This window comes from Python bivittatus, unplaced genomic scaffold (assembly GCF_059951505.1).
Source record: "Python bivittatus isolate LINGU-HERP-01145 unplaced genomic scaffold, Pbiv_v1 ctg000680_np1212, whole genome shotgun sequence".
In the NCBI taxonomy this organism is placed as follows: domain Eukaryota; kingdom Metazoa; phylum Chordata; class Lepidosauria; order Squamata; family Pythonidae; genus Python; species Python bivittatus.
The window spans coordinates 10,033,004-10,047,080 of NW_028277095.1; the positions used below are offsets into that span (position 1 = coordinate 10,033,004).

Consider the following 14,077-nt stretch of genomic DNA (forward strand, 5'->3'; position numbering starts at 1 on the left):
TCTTCAACCTCTTTCTCCCCCTCCACCCTAGAATTGCTTAGTTTAGGCATCAGAAGGTTACATATTAATGAGAATTACAGCAAAAGAGAGAAATAATTATCTAATTAGGGCTAGGGCAGAAAATGTGTTGTCTCGCATCTCAGGAGAGTAAACAGGCTTGTCCAAGCAGCCTCTGTTCCAGGTTTTAATTGAAAAATGTGGGTCAGTCAAAGGACAACAGGTCTGCCAAGATGCCTGCTGGGAACACCCTTTGCTTTCACATCAGAAAGACACCAGCCTTCTGTTGAAGCCTCTGTCCCCAAGAAGGACCACTGGGTCCTTGCTTACTGGAGGCAGCAGTGGCTTCCTGGGGATGCCTCAAGCTGGAGGAGGGCATCTTCTGCCAGACCTCCCAGGATGCAGCCTAACATGACGAAGGACCGGTTTGCGGGCAGAGCCCTCACTCCCATCTGGGCAATGGGGCCGTGCCATCTTGTATCCTTTCCTCGAGCCGATGGGGGAACCTGTCGAAGAGGTAGAGAGGAATTCCAGGGAAACCAGGGATTCATCTGAGAGCTTTCAAAAAGAAGGGGACCGTGTCAGGGTTGGAAACCATTCCCTCCACACCACAAAAGCTGGAACTCTGCTGCAGAAGGTGAAAAGGCTTGAGAACACGCCTTTCTACACCCCTGCAGTCAGGAGCAAGAGGCCCTGGAGGAAGCAGACTGTCCACCCAAGGGCCTCGGGCCTCGAAGAATCCGCTCCTCGGGCTCACAGCGCCGAGCACGTCACTGCAGAGGTTTGCTTTCTTGCACCACAGATGACTCATGGAAGGGCTGCAGAAAAGGAGATGAGGCCTGCTCGTCTCACAAGGACCAGGGACTTCAAACCGCATCAAGAAGGCTGTGGATGATTCCTCTGGGGATGGGAGGCCAAAGCCCAGAGCTTGCCCCCAGTGAAATGCTGGGATCACAGGCCTGCAACCACTGGTCATGATACCCGGCATTCCACTGGGCTATGGCATCAACAAGTCCCTGCCCTGTGCCTGAGGCAATGCAGTTCCATATGCCCACAGAGCATCTGCTGATGGAGAAGCAGGTGCCTTGAAAAGCCACCTTTACCATTTGCACTCCTTGCATGAGCACTACGAGAGAAGCAGGAAATCAGGCCATTGTTTTAAGCTACTCTTTTTTTTAAGTCAGATAACTACTACTAAGAAGTTTATCAGAGTCTACAATGTTTGTAGCTCCAGCAAAATCCACGGCGCTCACTGAGGTATGGAAGCAGAGGCAGGACAGCTGCAGTCAGTATGCTACGCTTACATCCTGCACTGCAGCAAGAGGTTGAATCTGGTGGTCTCTAGAGCACCTGCAATGATGATGCGATGGTTTCCCAAACAAGACAGAGATTTTGGCTACCCTATCTCATAGGCAGACACACTACACACGTACACCAGGCCCAAAAGAGTTCTGTACATTAAACCCAACTTCCCTTTGGACCTATGTCTCCTTTAAGGTATGCACATGTGTGTGTGCCTACTGCTGGACAAACCCAGGCATATGATAAAAAGTCAGTTGCACACAAAATTAAGTTACCCCAAATAATAATAAAAAATGTAGGTCGCACAAAACTGCAGGCTCGCAACGCATGAGGAGTCCTGCACCAGCTCGCCGCCTTGGCTTAACTGCAGCAGTGAGGGCTGCCTGGCACTGCCACGGCAAGGGCTGAGCAGGAGGTCCTGGGCACCTTTTGCCCAGGACAGCAGGCAGGCATCCTTTCCCAGCCTCGCTGCTGTAGCCCACCTGCTCCGGATCAGGCCCAGCTAGAGACATGCGCCTCCCTCCAAAGGAGGATGAATGGGTATCTGTGGAGTCTGGGGCCACACGAGGCCCATGATCGTGGTTAGCTATAAAATTTTCAGTTTTTAAATTACTAATAACTAAAGTTTAAGTAAGTTCAGAATACAGTCGGAAAAGGAAGGAAGAATGGGGGGGGGGAGAAAGAGAGGGGTTATCTAAATGCTTTTTGTATAATGCTTTTCTTTTTTTTCTTTTAATTTTTCTTTCATTACAATATCAATTTTAAATGTTTATAAAATGTTGATTGCAATTATCAGTTATCAGTGACTAGCAAATTTATATTATAATCCGGAAGCGTGTATGTGTAGAGCCAGTCTGGTCTAGCGCTTAAGGCAGGGGTTCTCAAAGTACGGCCCGCGGGCCGGATATGGCCCGCCTGCCCGATTGGCCGCCGCTGCTGTCTGTCAGAAGCGGAAGCGTTGGGGCTGTGTCGGGAGCTGCAGGCGATGCAGGAGGAGGGAGATCGCAGAGCCGGACAATTCTACATGACAGGTATGCCGGGTCCGGCAGCTCTCCTCCTCTCCTCAAACTATAGTCCGACCCCCCAACATTCTGATGCCCCCTGCTTAAAAAGTTTGAGGACCCCTGGCTTAAGGCATCAGGCTAGAAACCAGGAGGCTGTGAGCTGTAGTGCAAAACAGCCGGCTGGGTGTCTTTGGGCCCGTTGTTCTCTCTCAGCCAAGGAAGGAGGCATGGCAAGCCAATTCTGAAAATGTTGCCAAGAAAATGACAAGGGGCAGTGCTAGGAGTCAAAAATGACTCCAAGGCACAACTTTTAAGCATGTATGAGACTTGCTGTTATACTTTCTACTTTCTATACTTCAACTATTAAATATAAACATTTTAACGTGTCACTATTACATGTATTCGCAATTTAGTCATATACTCGTATTGTGGCACATAAATTTGTAGCTGCACGAAACATTTTTTTTCTGCAAATGCCATGTCAGAAATTTAGAGGAACGTTGCACTGGACCCATTTCACTGGACTCCTGGATTATGGGCCAGGAGTCTTCCTCCACATAAGAAGCAGAACTTCTCTCCATATTTGGGTGCAGCAGGACTATGCTGGAGGAAGCGAACATGGATGTGTTCTCTCTGTGCCAAAATGCACATGGTGATAGCCAGACAAGAGCAGCATCTGTTGTGAGGCCCCTCACGGGACTTCTGCAACTGTGGTTCCTACATCTGAAATACTTGATGCAACAACTGTTGGTGAATCAAGATAGCCTGCTTTCATTACTTAATTTAGGCCTCCATTTGAAACACTCCAAATACTGTAATTACAATTGTTTCAGTATTTAACCAGGCTAATTAACACAAGATCAGTGTGATCAAGAAAAAGACTACCTCCATAGATATCATTGATTCATCAGGTGATGCCCCGAGCACGCGAGGGGGGAAAGAATGATGGCTTCAAGTACTTGGTCTCCCCCTCCCCCCCATAATGGCCCCTCTTGTAGAGAAAGAAGTGACAAGGAGGGCAGAAAGAGTCAAGTCCTTGTCTGGGGGCTGTTTTGTTCCAATTTTTGCCTCATTCCTGGCACCTGGTGTCTGCCAGACTGACTGATTCAAGACACCCAAAGAGGAAAACCATGGGTTTATCTGTTCATCCACAGCCTGCCTCTCATCCACTGCCATCCATTTCTGGGGAGCAGATGATGGCATGATCTTGCTGTTTCCAGATGTGCAATGGCTTGCATGTGCTCTTTACATCAGAGGCAGGTAACCTACAAGCTGCGTATGTTCTTCACCAGCTGTAGATCACAGGACTAGATGCAAATCAAGCAGCCTTGCCAAGGGAATCTTTCTCTCAGCCAGCCCTTCACCTCAAGGAAACAGCGGGGGCTGACCTGGTTAGTGGAGGAGAGTCCCCATGAAAGCAAGGGGCCTTCCCCTGCCCCCCAGGGTCCTTCTCCCCAGAGCTCTGCAGAAGGGAGGTGCAATAACGCTGAGGTTCCTAGAAAGCAGGGGCTACGCAGGAACCTGCCTTTTGGAAGGGGGCAACCTGGGTGCCTTGAGGACTGCCACTCGGTTTTACAAGCTTCCCCTTGAGCGAGGCCTACGGCTGCAGAATGAGACATTCAGAGGACAAAGGGGACACCTAACTTTTTAGTGGTTCTGCAGTCATGTGAATTGGGGGGGGAGGAGGGAGCAAACAGGCTGACAAGGGAGCAATGGCTTTCACTCTTTTTTTAAATTACCTGAGACAATTGAAGCGAGTCTGAATACATCAGAGAGAGGAGAGGTGATGGGCTCGTAGGGCGAAGCTTCATAAAACTCTTCTCCTGGAGACAGGGAGAGGGAAAATTTAGCATCCTCACCAAGCCAGGCCCCTGGAATAATTTCAAGAGGTGGGAGGGTGGTGGCCTGGGTAGAGATGGGCCCCCGGGTAGCATGGAGAAGCCTGGGGTGACTGGGAGCTGGGCACACCTAGCCTGCTCCTTCCTTTATCTACACCACCACACATGTTGCGTGTACGGGGCACCCCTGGTGCCATGCGGTGAAACTATATTTGTAGCCCCACGAGCCTTAGAGCCCCAGGGCTTGCCTGGCTGGCCAACTGGGCATCCGAACTCTGAAAACGGGCATCTCCCTACCAGAATGAAGGAGCTCCTCAGGCAGCCCTCCTCTGGACCTTCGGGAGTACAACCCCCATCATCCCCAGCAAGTGTGGTCAGTGGAAAGCATATGATTGTCCTCGGGGAATTCTCCCACGGAGGTGTGGCAGAGAGCCTATGCCAGCCAAAGAGGGAAGCAGGCCATCAGGTCAAGCTGAGGGAGGCCCAACACACCTTCCTCTCCACCATGCCAGATCTAGCCCTGTAAGGCCACTGCAAGGCATTTTGATTTGTAAATCATAGTTCAGGGTTTCAGATGATCTGGGAAACCATCAACTGTGGGAATGTTCAAAGCAGCAAACTACAGCTGAGTGTGATGTGCATCTCAGCCACTGATGTCTTTCTATTACTGCATCTTACTTTACAATGCCTTATCGGTGGGAGGGTTTCTGTCCCAAACAGCTGGTGATAATAAGTAGGCCCAGTGCTTGAGCTTCCCCTCCTCCCTCCCTCGTGTGTCATTCCATTAATGCAGAGCCGCTCTAAACTGAGGCAAAGCCCCCACGATTCCTTCTGGCTTGGGGGGTCTGCATGGCTTGCGTGCCGAGTGACCCATCAGCCCAGCCCCCCCAACACAGCCCCAGCTCTGGGCTCACCCCCTGCCAAGCCAAGGTGGATGCTCCAGTAGATCTGCAGGCACAGCAGCTCCTTCTTCATCTTGCGCTTGCAGCGGCAGCCGTAGAGGGCACTTCCCTGCAGCACCTCCAGCGCCGCCCGACACTCCCTGTTCCCCAGCATGGTGTTGTGGTCACGGCCAGCCAGGCACTGCCGCAAGGTGCGGTAACTTGAGCTGCAGCCCGGCTCGGCGGCACAAAGCTCGTTGGCTCGGGCACAGTCTACCGAGGTCTGCCAACCCTGGAGGTCCAGCGCAGCCGGGGGGGACGGCCCAGCCCAGACCTGGAGCACCCTGTCTGGAAAGGAGAGAGGAGAGGAGAGGAGAGGAGAGGAGAGGAGAGGAGAGGAGAGGAGAGGAGAGGAGAGGAGAGGAGAGGAGAGGAGAGGAGAGGAGAGGAGAGGAGAGGAGAGGAGAGGAGATCAGGGCCTCAGGATCAGCGTGGAGCCCTCAGGGCAGCCCGGCCTCCGGCAGGACAAGCAGCTGCTCCAAGGGGCTCCCCTGGCCAAGGCCCTTTCCCCCTCCCCCACACGTTTGCTCCCCTCCAGCATCAAAGCCCCCTCCCCACGCACCTAATCTGGTCCATGGACCTTTCTTGGCCAAATGTGGGTGGGGAGGAGGACTCCTGTGGGCCCCTCTCCATCCTTCCACCAAGTTCAGTTAAACTGCTAAAACTTCTCAGGCTCTTGTTTTGGCCCAGAAGCTCCCTAAGAAGCCGAAGGGCCTCCACCCAGAAGAGGGGCAAACACTCCACCGTCCCTCCAGCCCTGGGAAACTCAGCCTGGTGGTCTCCACTTTCCAGCCCCCCTTGGCCCGCGTTCCCAGGCTGTGGCTGCCTGGCATTTTCCCACAGATGAGCCCAAGGGAAACCATGATGCCATTCTGCAGAAGCAGCGTTAAGCCACCCCACAATGAGCACCTCCCTCACTGTGAACCAAAAGGATACGGGAGAATCAGGCAGCCAATCTGAGAGAGAGAGGGAGAGAGAGAGAGACGCAGCCGAGCCTGGACACACATGGCGTGCCAGCTGAGCTCCACCACCATCCGTCTGCAACACGACCTCTGAGAGGCCAGGCTTGGAGGCTAGCGAGGAAGGCAGGAGCTGCACTGAACCGATCTTTCTTTCCTCAGGTCAGAGCTTTCCTCGGGGCTTTCCGTGCCCCTTTCCCTACATGGCCCGGAAGCCACAGGAGCCTGAACCCGGGGAAGGGCAGGAAGTCCCCCCTTCCTTCTCACCCTTGCCAGATGTCCTTGGTGTCCTGGGAGCTTTGCCTCCCCGGCCTGGCGTGGGGAGGAAGGCATCCTACATGCGCTGGGCGCTGGGGGCAGGGGCCGGGGGGCTGCCCCCAGCTGCAGGCATCCTCAACTGCCCTGGCAGACCCAGCAGCAGCAGCCCCCCAGCGCTGGGGCAGGAGATGCCTTCTGGACTGCTGACAACTCCAGTTGAAGGGAGACTCTCCTGGGGGAGGTCTGCAAAGCAAGAACCCCCAAGGGAAATGCAGAGGGGAGGCAGACAAGCCCGTCAGGGCTGCCCATCACTCCATGGGCCGATCTGTTTCCGTCCCCCTGCGCTGCTCATGGAGGATGCGGGGGCCGAGTTCCTTCTGAAATCAGTCCCCTCCTTTGAACAGGGACATTCTGCCCCCCCCAGCAGGTGCCCCAGACACTCTGCAGGCATGAAGGCCAAGAGTCGACTTTCCACCCCCTCTTCCTTGAGCAAGAGGCAGAAAGCAATCCTCTCGGAGCCAGAGTAGCCAGCCCCCTCAGAGACCGCAAAAGGAAGGGTTGGGGAAGGACCTAAAGACCCATCGCATCCTTTGGGGCGGGTGGCGAACCCACGCTCCACTACGGAAACCGGTTGCAGATAAGGCCATGCTCTTCGGCCTCATGTTCGGTCACCAAAGCAGCCCCGCTCAGTTGCGACAGGTGGGCCGGAAGAAGGCCCTCCTCTTCTCCAGCCCCTTTGCAGGCTACGAGGAAGGAGAGTCCCCTCGTCCCCCTGCTGGGGCTCCCAGAAAGATGCTCCCACCTCAGGTCTTTCCTAGGCCAGGCTGGCCGAGACCGGCCTCCTCTGAGGAAGCATCTGCTTCGCATCAGGACAGGGAAGGGGGAGAGTCTGCACGTGCTTCCCAAACCGCAGGCGCGGGGCAGAAATCCAGCAGGATCAGCCATCCAGGGCCGTTGGAGTATTTTTCCCTCTTCTTCTGCCCGCTGAAAAACAAGCTGTGGTTCTGCAGTGCCTTGCCTCAGCCACTCCATCTGGATCTCCCGATTTACAGAAGGTCACAGGTCTGGAAGGTGGGCCAGCTCTAGCCAAGGTGGGCCAGCGGCAAGCACAAGGCCCAGTTCCAAGGGACCCTTCTGCCCTCCAGCCCAAAAGCTTCTGGCCCGTGAATTGCAGCAACTCACAGCTCTACCGCAGTGGAGTTTTTTCTGGCTATCCTGCGAAGTCTGCAGCCCCCCGTCCTACACGGTGCTAGAAAATCCCAGTGTACATTGTGGGGAGAAGCCTTTGCCTGGCAAGGACACAGACCCACAGGCGTTTAGTTCCCTCCAGCAGGAGCAACAGTGGCCTAAGAAAAGTGGAGAGAAACCAGGTCATCTTTTGAAAAGGGCCTGGGATGAGACAGCCTCAGCGGACAGAGGGAGGACTTCTAACTCAGCCCTCCAAGAGCCTGGCCCTCTGCAGGCACCAGGAAACAGTGAAAGCGGAAGGGAGAAGTGGCACACTGGTGTTTTCTTGGGAGGTGGAGAGTTTTAGACATGTAGTTCCTCTGCCCATAACATCTAGGCCAGATCTAATTCTCCGGCAAAGCCCTCATGTATTTACTTATTTATTTAAAATATTTATATGACCGCCCACCTCAAGAATCACAACTCTAGGCAGCTCACAACAGCAATAAAAACCAAAATACCCCAAACCTGGCACCTTCTCTGATGCTAAAGCCACAAGATCTGGTGTTTTACAAACAGTGGTTCCCAAAGTTGCACACGAAGCAGTCCTGGCTGAAGCCAAAAGCCAGGAACCGGCCAGGGCCAACCCTGAAGTCCACATCAGAGGCCAGAGCAGAAACTGGGACCACAATCACGCCTAGCCAAGGGGCGCTCTTAACTCCCTTCCAAGGGGAGCAAGAGGAAGCCAGCCAGCCTGCAAAGCCATGGGTTTTTAAGAATGCTTCCTGGGAACAGTCTTCACCAGCGCCACTAGCACGGGGGCTGACTCCAGCGCAGAAGTACGTCAAGCACTCAGTGGAACAGCTCTGGCCAATGCTGCTAAAAGAGTTCTGCACTGATGCTCCACTGAAACCATGGATCCCTCTGAAAAGTCCCCAACTGCATCAGCATTATATAGAAGCACAGAATGGATCTTCGGGTCCCCATCTTCGCCCAGAGCAGGAATCCGTTACCAATGGCCATCCAACTTCTCTTTAAATATGTCCAGCAAAGGAGAGCCCACCGCCAACTCCCAATGAAGGTCCTACTTTTAGGATATGTTTCCTGAGGTCCGGCAGAAATCTATTCCTCAAAATTTAAACCCCATGTTTTCTCTTCTAGAATGAATTTGAACAATTCTGCCTTGTTTTCTACAGGACAGCCTTTCAGATACTTGAACAGAGTTATTGCATCTTCTCTTCTCCAGACTAAGCATTTCCAATGCCTCCAACTGTTCCTCTTCAGTTTTTCCTTTCAGGCCTTTATCATTCTGGTTCCTCCCCTTCAGACACACTCCAGTCTGTCAATGTTCTTTTTAAAATATGGGGCCCAGAACTGGATGCAGCAGCCCAGGGTGGGTCTGACCAGTGCAAAACAGAGAGGAACAGCCATCCAGGGAAGGGGCATTGCTCAGTAGCCATTTCCGATCTTTTTCACCCCACAACATCCATAAAAAATTGGTCACCTCGCTGCTGTCCAACCTTTCAACCAGGCGGGCTCCCCTCCCTCGGGCTCAGTGATCCACAGGCCAAAGCAGCTGAGTGCAGGGGAATCCTGTCCCACATGCAACCTCCCTTCCTGAAGTGGAGCAGGGCAGAAAGCACAGAAGCCGGAACGTGGGTGCCGTGTGGCATAAGGGAGGGCTTTTCTGTCCTTCTGCTACTGTCCCAGTCCTCAGGGGCATGGAGGTGGCTCGGATCTGGACAAAGGATCAGCATGGGCTGCAGCGGAACGCAGGGGAGGCAGCCAGTCCTCAAGCCTGGGCAAGAAGGGAGCCAGGGGCAGCTGCCGACTGTCTGGCCAGCACTGAATCCCAGGCTGACCTCAGGGTGGAAAAGGCTCCTGTCCAGCCGAGGGATGGAGACACTTCTCCTGCATCAGGACCAGTCCGGATCTAGCCACGAGGCCCACAGGCGAGGATTGAGGCGGTTAATGTCCGTACAACTGTAAGTTTTCTATCCAAAAGGGTCCGACCGTTTCCAGACAAGTGACCCCTCCTGTTTTAGTTCCATAGTTGCCAAAAGACACTTTTGTCATTTTTTTGTCAGTTTTGTTTGTTATTTTATATCTAAGTGCTAGACACAAAGCCGTGCTCCCACCACTACAGACTCCCAAAAATGCCATTTTTAACGTTACAGGGCTCATAGCTGCCCAAGAAAGTCCAGCAGGTCTCAACGCAGCACTTAATCCCGGTCAAGGTCCTCCTCGTGTTTCCCCTCTGATCGCAGCATCCTCCCTGAGCAAACGCCAGTGGGAATCTCTCTGGCTGCCAGCACCAACCGCTCCAGGGCCTGGATCCATCTCCCTCCCTGAAGCGAAGGGCCGCTCTGACTTGACACCCAGCGCCCTCCACTGGGGGCGGGAGCTCTTTGTGCTGGGCAGAGAACCTTGCCAAGCCCAACAACTACCACGCAGCCAAAGCCAGTGGCCGGGTGGCCTCCCGCCGCCGATGCTGGCAAGAGGGCAGCTGGGTGGAGGGCTGGTCCCTTGTGAGATGGCGCCAAAGTGTGGCCTAGCACTGGTCTGGTCCCCAAGCGGAGATGCCTCCCAGCACCAGGCTGCCACAGGTTGAAATTTGCACAACCACCTTCCGGACTGAGCCCCTCCACCACCTCCTCCCAGTCAGAGAAAAGGCTGGGTTCTTCCCAGGTCTCTGCTTCCAGGGCCTGGCAGAGGCTAAGGAGGTGCTCAGGAGCAACTCCTCTGCCCTGCTGAGCCCAAGCCAGAATCTGGATGCCCCTAATCTACCCCCCACCCCAGCTTCTTTTCCAGCTCTAACCAAACGTAGTTGCTGCATCATGACCTCCATCCCCAACCCCCAAACAGCCCTCCAAGTGGCTGGGAAGGAGAGGGAGAGCAGGAAGCAGCTACCTTGGACCACCCCCTCCCGCCCCCCACATCCCCAGGTAAAGCAGAGCAGACAGGAGCTGGTTTCCCCTCCCTTGGCAGTCTAGCCTGCAGCCCTGAGAGGTCTGAATTCTTCCTCCAAGCAGGGGGCTCTAAAAATTGTGTCGTTAAGGGCTGCCTGCCCTTGCTTTTTTCCTCCTCTGTCCTCTTCCCTTCTTCCTTTTGTGCCTCGTCTTTTCAATTGTACATTTGGGGGCTGAGCCAATCAGAAGGTAGAAAAGCAGCCCCATCCGAACTGCGGGCTCCGGATCCACACGGGGGGGGGGGCGCTGAAAGGGATAGGGGACAGCAAGAAGCGGGAGGCTCTTCCGGCAGCATCCCGCTCCCCGCCGATCCCCCTGCCGCGCCCCCGACTTGTCCTCCCCGTCTCCCCACCCCGCGAGAGGGAGCCGCAGGACAGGCCTTCCTGGGGGTCCTCGGCGGCGGGTCCGCTGTGTTCCCGGCTCGCCAGCTCCGACGCTCGCTCCGGCAAAGGCGCGGCCGAAAGCCGCCAGCTGCTCCATCCCACCCCGCAGCTCCAAGGAAAGTTTCGGGCGGACGCGCCAGGCCGGCCGAGCGCCCTCCCCGGCCCGGCTCGGCCCGGCGGGAGACCTGCCCCGCCGCCGCGCCCGCGCCCTGCCTGCCCACCCCCGTCCCCCCGCCGCTCGCGGGCTGCCCGGCTCACCGAGGCAGAGGCAGAGGCAGAGGACGCCGGCGCGGCTCATGGCAGGCGGGCGGGCGGACGAATCCCTCTCGGGCCGGCGGCGGCGACCTCGCCCGAGCGCGGGCAGTCGAAAGCGCGTCTTCCCGGAGCCGCTTCCCGGCGCGCCAGGCCCGCTGCCCTCGTCTCGCTCAGCCCCTGCGAGGCGGAGGAGGCGCGCGCCCGGGCTCCCGGGGCAGTATCCCGCCTGCCTTTCCCGGCAGCCCAAGTGCGGGTCGACGGCGAGGAGGGGGCAGCGCGGAGGGGGCAGCCGGCGGCCCTCTCCCCTCCTTGCCCGACGGCTGTCCCCGAAAGCGGCAGCGGCGGCCGGCTGTAGGCGCAACCCCGGCGGCGGGGAAGGACTGGGACGGCCGCCGCCTCGCAGCCCCTCGGCGCCCTGGCAGCTCCGGGGCGCAGCGCTCGGGCCCTCAGCACGGGCGGCTGGGTGGGCGGGGCGGCCGTTTTGTGGCGGGAGGCGGCCCTTGGTAGCTCCTCAAGGGAGGAGCGAGGCCGGAGGGACGGTCCGCGCCGTCAAAGGGCGCTCACGCCGCGCCTCGTCCCTTCGCCCTCTGCAGCCGCCGCCGCCGCCGCCGGGGCTTTCGCTCCGAGGGGCGGCGGCGGCGAGGCAAGGAGGAGCGCCGCCGCCGCCGTCTCGCTGGCCCGCTGAGCCGCCCCTCCAGGCGCGCCGGTGCTGTGCTGGCCGGCTGGTTCCGACGCCCGCGCGGGCCGCCTGCCTTGGCAGACATCGCGGGGGGGGGCTTGCGCTAGGGCAGCCTGGCTGCGCGCACCCCGCGGGACCGAGTCGGGCACGGAGAGGCGGTTCGGTTGCATTGGCGCGACACGCAAGTCGGGCTGCTTTGAATCTTGCGGCTGAGCGTGTTGTGCGAACCAGCCCGTTTGGCGGTCTGTAATTTAACTGCGCAAATCCAGAAAGGGGTTACGTGAGTCTGTAAATGCAGCCCCTGCCCCAGGGAAAGGGCGGGTCTGTCCTCAGCGATGGGGGCGCCTTGGCTAAAGGAGAAAGAGCGGAAGGGCCAGGCAGGTGCGCCTGGGCGAGCCTGCCGGAGGAAGAGAGGGAGGGTGGGAGCCGCGCCCCAGCCTCGCCTTCCTTCCTTGGGGGCCTTCGCCTCTCCTGCAGAAATGGGCGGGACGGTGGTGCAGCTCTTCCCACCACCTGCCGGGGGGCTCTCCCTCCGGCCGCTCCAGAGAGCAGGAAACCGAGCCGGAGCTCTCTGGATTCTTGGCTGGTGCCTGCAAGCGAAGATGCGCAGGGATGCCTGAAGGGTTTTTGAATCGTTGCTGCTGAACTGGGCAGGGTCCGTGCAGCACGTGGAGCTTGGCGTGATGTCTCCCTTGCAACTCAGCCATGCTCCGTATTCCCTTGGGACTCCCCGTAGAACAGTTAACAGGGCAGCGAAACACACAAAGGCCTAGTTTAAATTAAGGGAGGAAAGCAAAGCCCTGGAGGTCCGCCGGAGGTTCGCCGGAGGTCAAGGGGGATGCCGCGGAGGGAGGACCAAGCTGGACCACCTTCCCATCCCGTTCTGCCCCATGTGAGCTGCTGGGCCACCCTGTAAAAGCGGCAGGGAGGAAGGGCCGGACTGGAGTTTCAGAACTGAAGGGCAGAAGCAGCACCCTGGGCTGCGGGGTCCTTCTGCCCGCAGTCCTCTGGCTGCCTCCTGTTGCTAGAAAACGAGGGGAACAAGTGGAAACACCTGAGGCCGCCTCAACCGCCGTTTAGGGCTGGAAGTAACTCTAGACAGCTTAGATATTAAGGTTAAAATAACAGTAGAAAATAGTAAGAAAACCACATCCAAACAGCACTAGTAAATAGAGACGAGGAGGACATAAAGACATCGGGAGGAAACTCCACCATAATCCACGACTGAAACACCCTGGCAGGGAGTGCATGGCCTCTCCTCCCCCTGTGCCTGATGAAACAGATGGGTTTTTACAGCTTTGCAACAGCCCAACAGGGTCAGGGCCATGAAAACCAGAGCTGGGGAGAGATGCTGTTCCACAGGGCAGGCACAGCTGCAGAAGTCCCAGTGTGCCAGCTCGATTATGGCCAATTCCCTGTCCACAAGCAGAAGGGACCAAGGAAGGTCAGGCTGGCTCAGAGTCTCCCTTGGGGTCAAGAGGAGATCCCCCCCACCTCCTCCTGCAGAGCTAACCCAGCCTGTGGAGCAGACAGTTGTTTGCACCTCCTTGGTCTTCTGCTCCTGTTTTTCAGTGCTGCCTGGCAGATTGCGGTCCCAGGAATTTCCTCTCCTAGCAGGCGTCCCTCAGGGTTTGTTCCTGGTCCTCTTGCTTACTCCTTACGCCCTTTCCTCAGGTGCCTAGTTCACCACCAAGATTTTCGGTATCACAGTTATACTGGTAAGGGTCAGGGGCAACAGTCTCTGTGGACATGGATGTCCTGTCACCTCAAGCTAAACATGAGCACAATGGAGATTGTTCTTTCCAGCCTGAGGGCCCTTCCTTTCCTCTATTATCTCTTCCCTCTATTTATCTCCAGGGCTCCCAGATCACTCCTGGTCCATAGATTCATAGGAAGGGGCCTTGGAGGTCTTCTAGTCCAGCCTACAGCAAGAATCCTCAGACCATCCCATCGTGCCTGGGTACTTGAGGGGCCTCCTGTCTCCCATAGTATCTGCCTAGCCAATTCAGTCTGGCAGGTTGGCACACTCTGGGTTCCTTTGATTAAACAATGCCATCGATCGGGACCCTGGAAGCGGGTCTGCTCTCTGAAATGAGGTTCCCCCTGAGATCCAAATGGCCCCAACCCTACTGGTGTTTCAAAGGCCCTTGAAAGTTAGGGTGAGTGAGCCCCCTTTTTAGATTGCGTGGGTGGTTTTCCTTCATTGCTGTCCAGTTTTGTCATCCTTGCCATTTTTACTTTTCAGTTTTGTCTCTTCTTTTTTTAATGTTTTATTGGTAAACTGCCCAGAGTCACTGGGAGTTGGGCAGCATATAAATGATGATG

At 56.3% G+C, this 14,077-nt stretch overlaps 1 protein-coding gene across 3 annotated transcripts in view; it reads right to left on the reverse strand.

Moving 5' to 3' along the window:
- Positions 1–11,560, reverse strand: part of GFRA2 (GDNF family receptor alpha 2) — a 71,839-nt gene extending 60,279 nt beyond the window's left edge. The window contains exons 1-3 of one of the 3 annotated variants that reach the window (XM_088151998.1): positions 11,077–11,560; positions 5,056–5,366; positions 4,043–4,126 (exon numbers count right to left, since the gene is read on the reverse strand). In XM_088151998.1, the coding sequence (XP_088008124.1) occupies positions 4,043–4,126; positions 5,056–5,197 (226 nt within the window). In that variant the 5' untranslated portion in view covers positions 5,198–5,366; positions 11,077–11,560. Of the gene's footprint in view, positions 1–4,042; positions 4,127–5,055; positions 5,371–11,076 lie in introns of all 3 variants that reach the window. The other 2 variants (XM_088151996.1, XM_088151997.1) reach the window with 2 other exon arrangements.
- Positions 11,561–14,077: the final 2,517 nt, after the last annotated feature.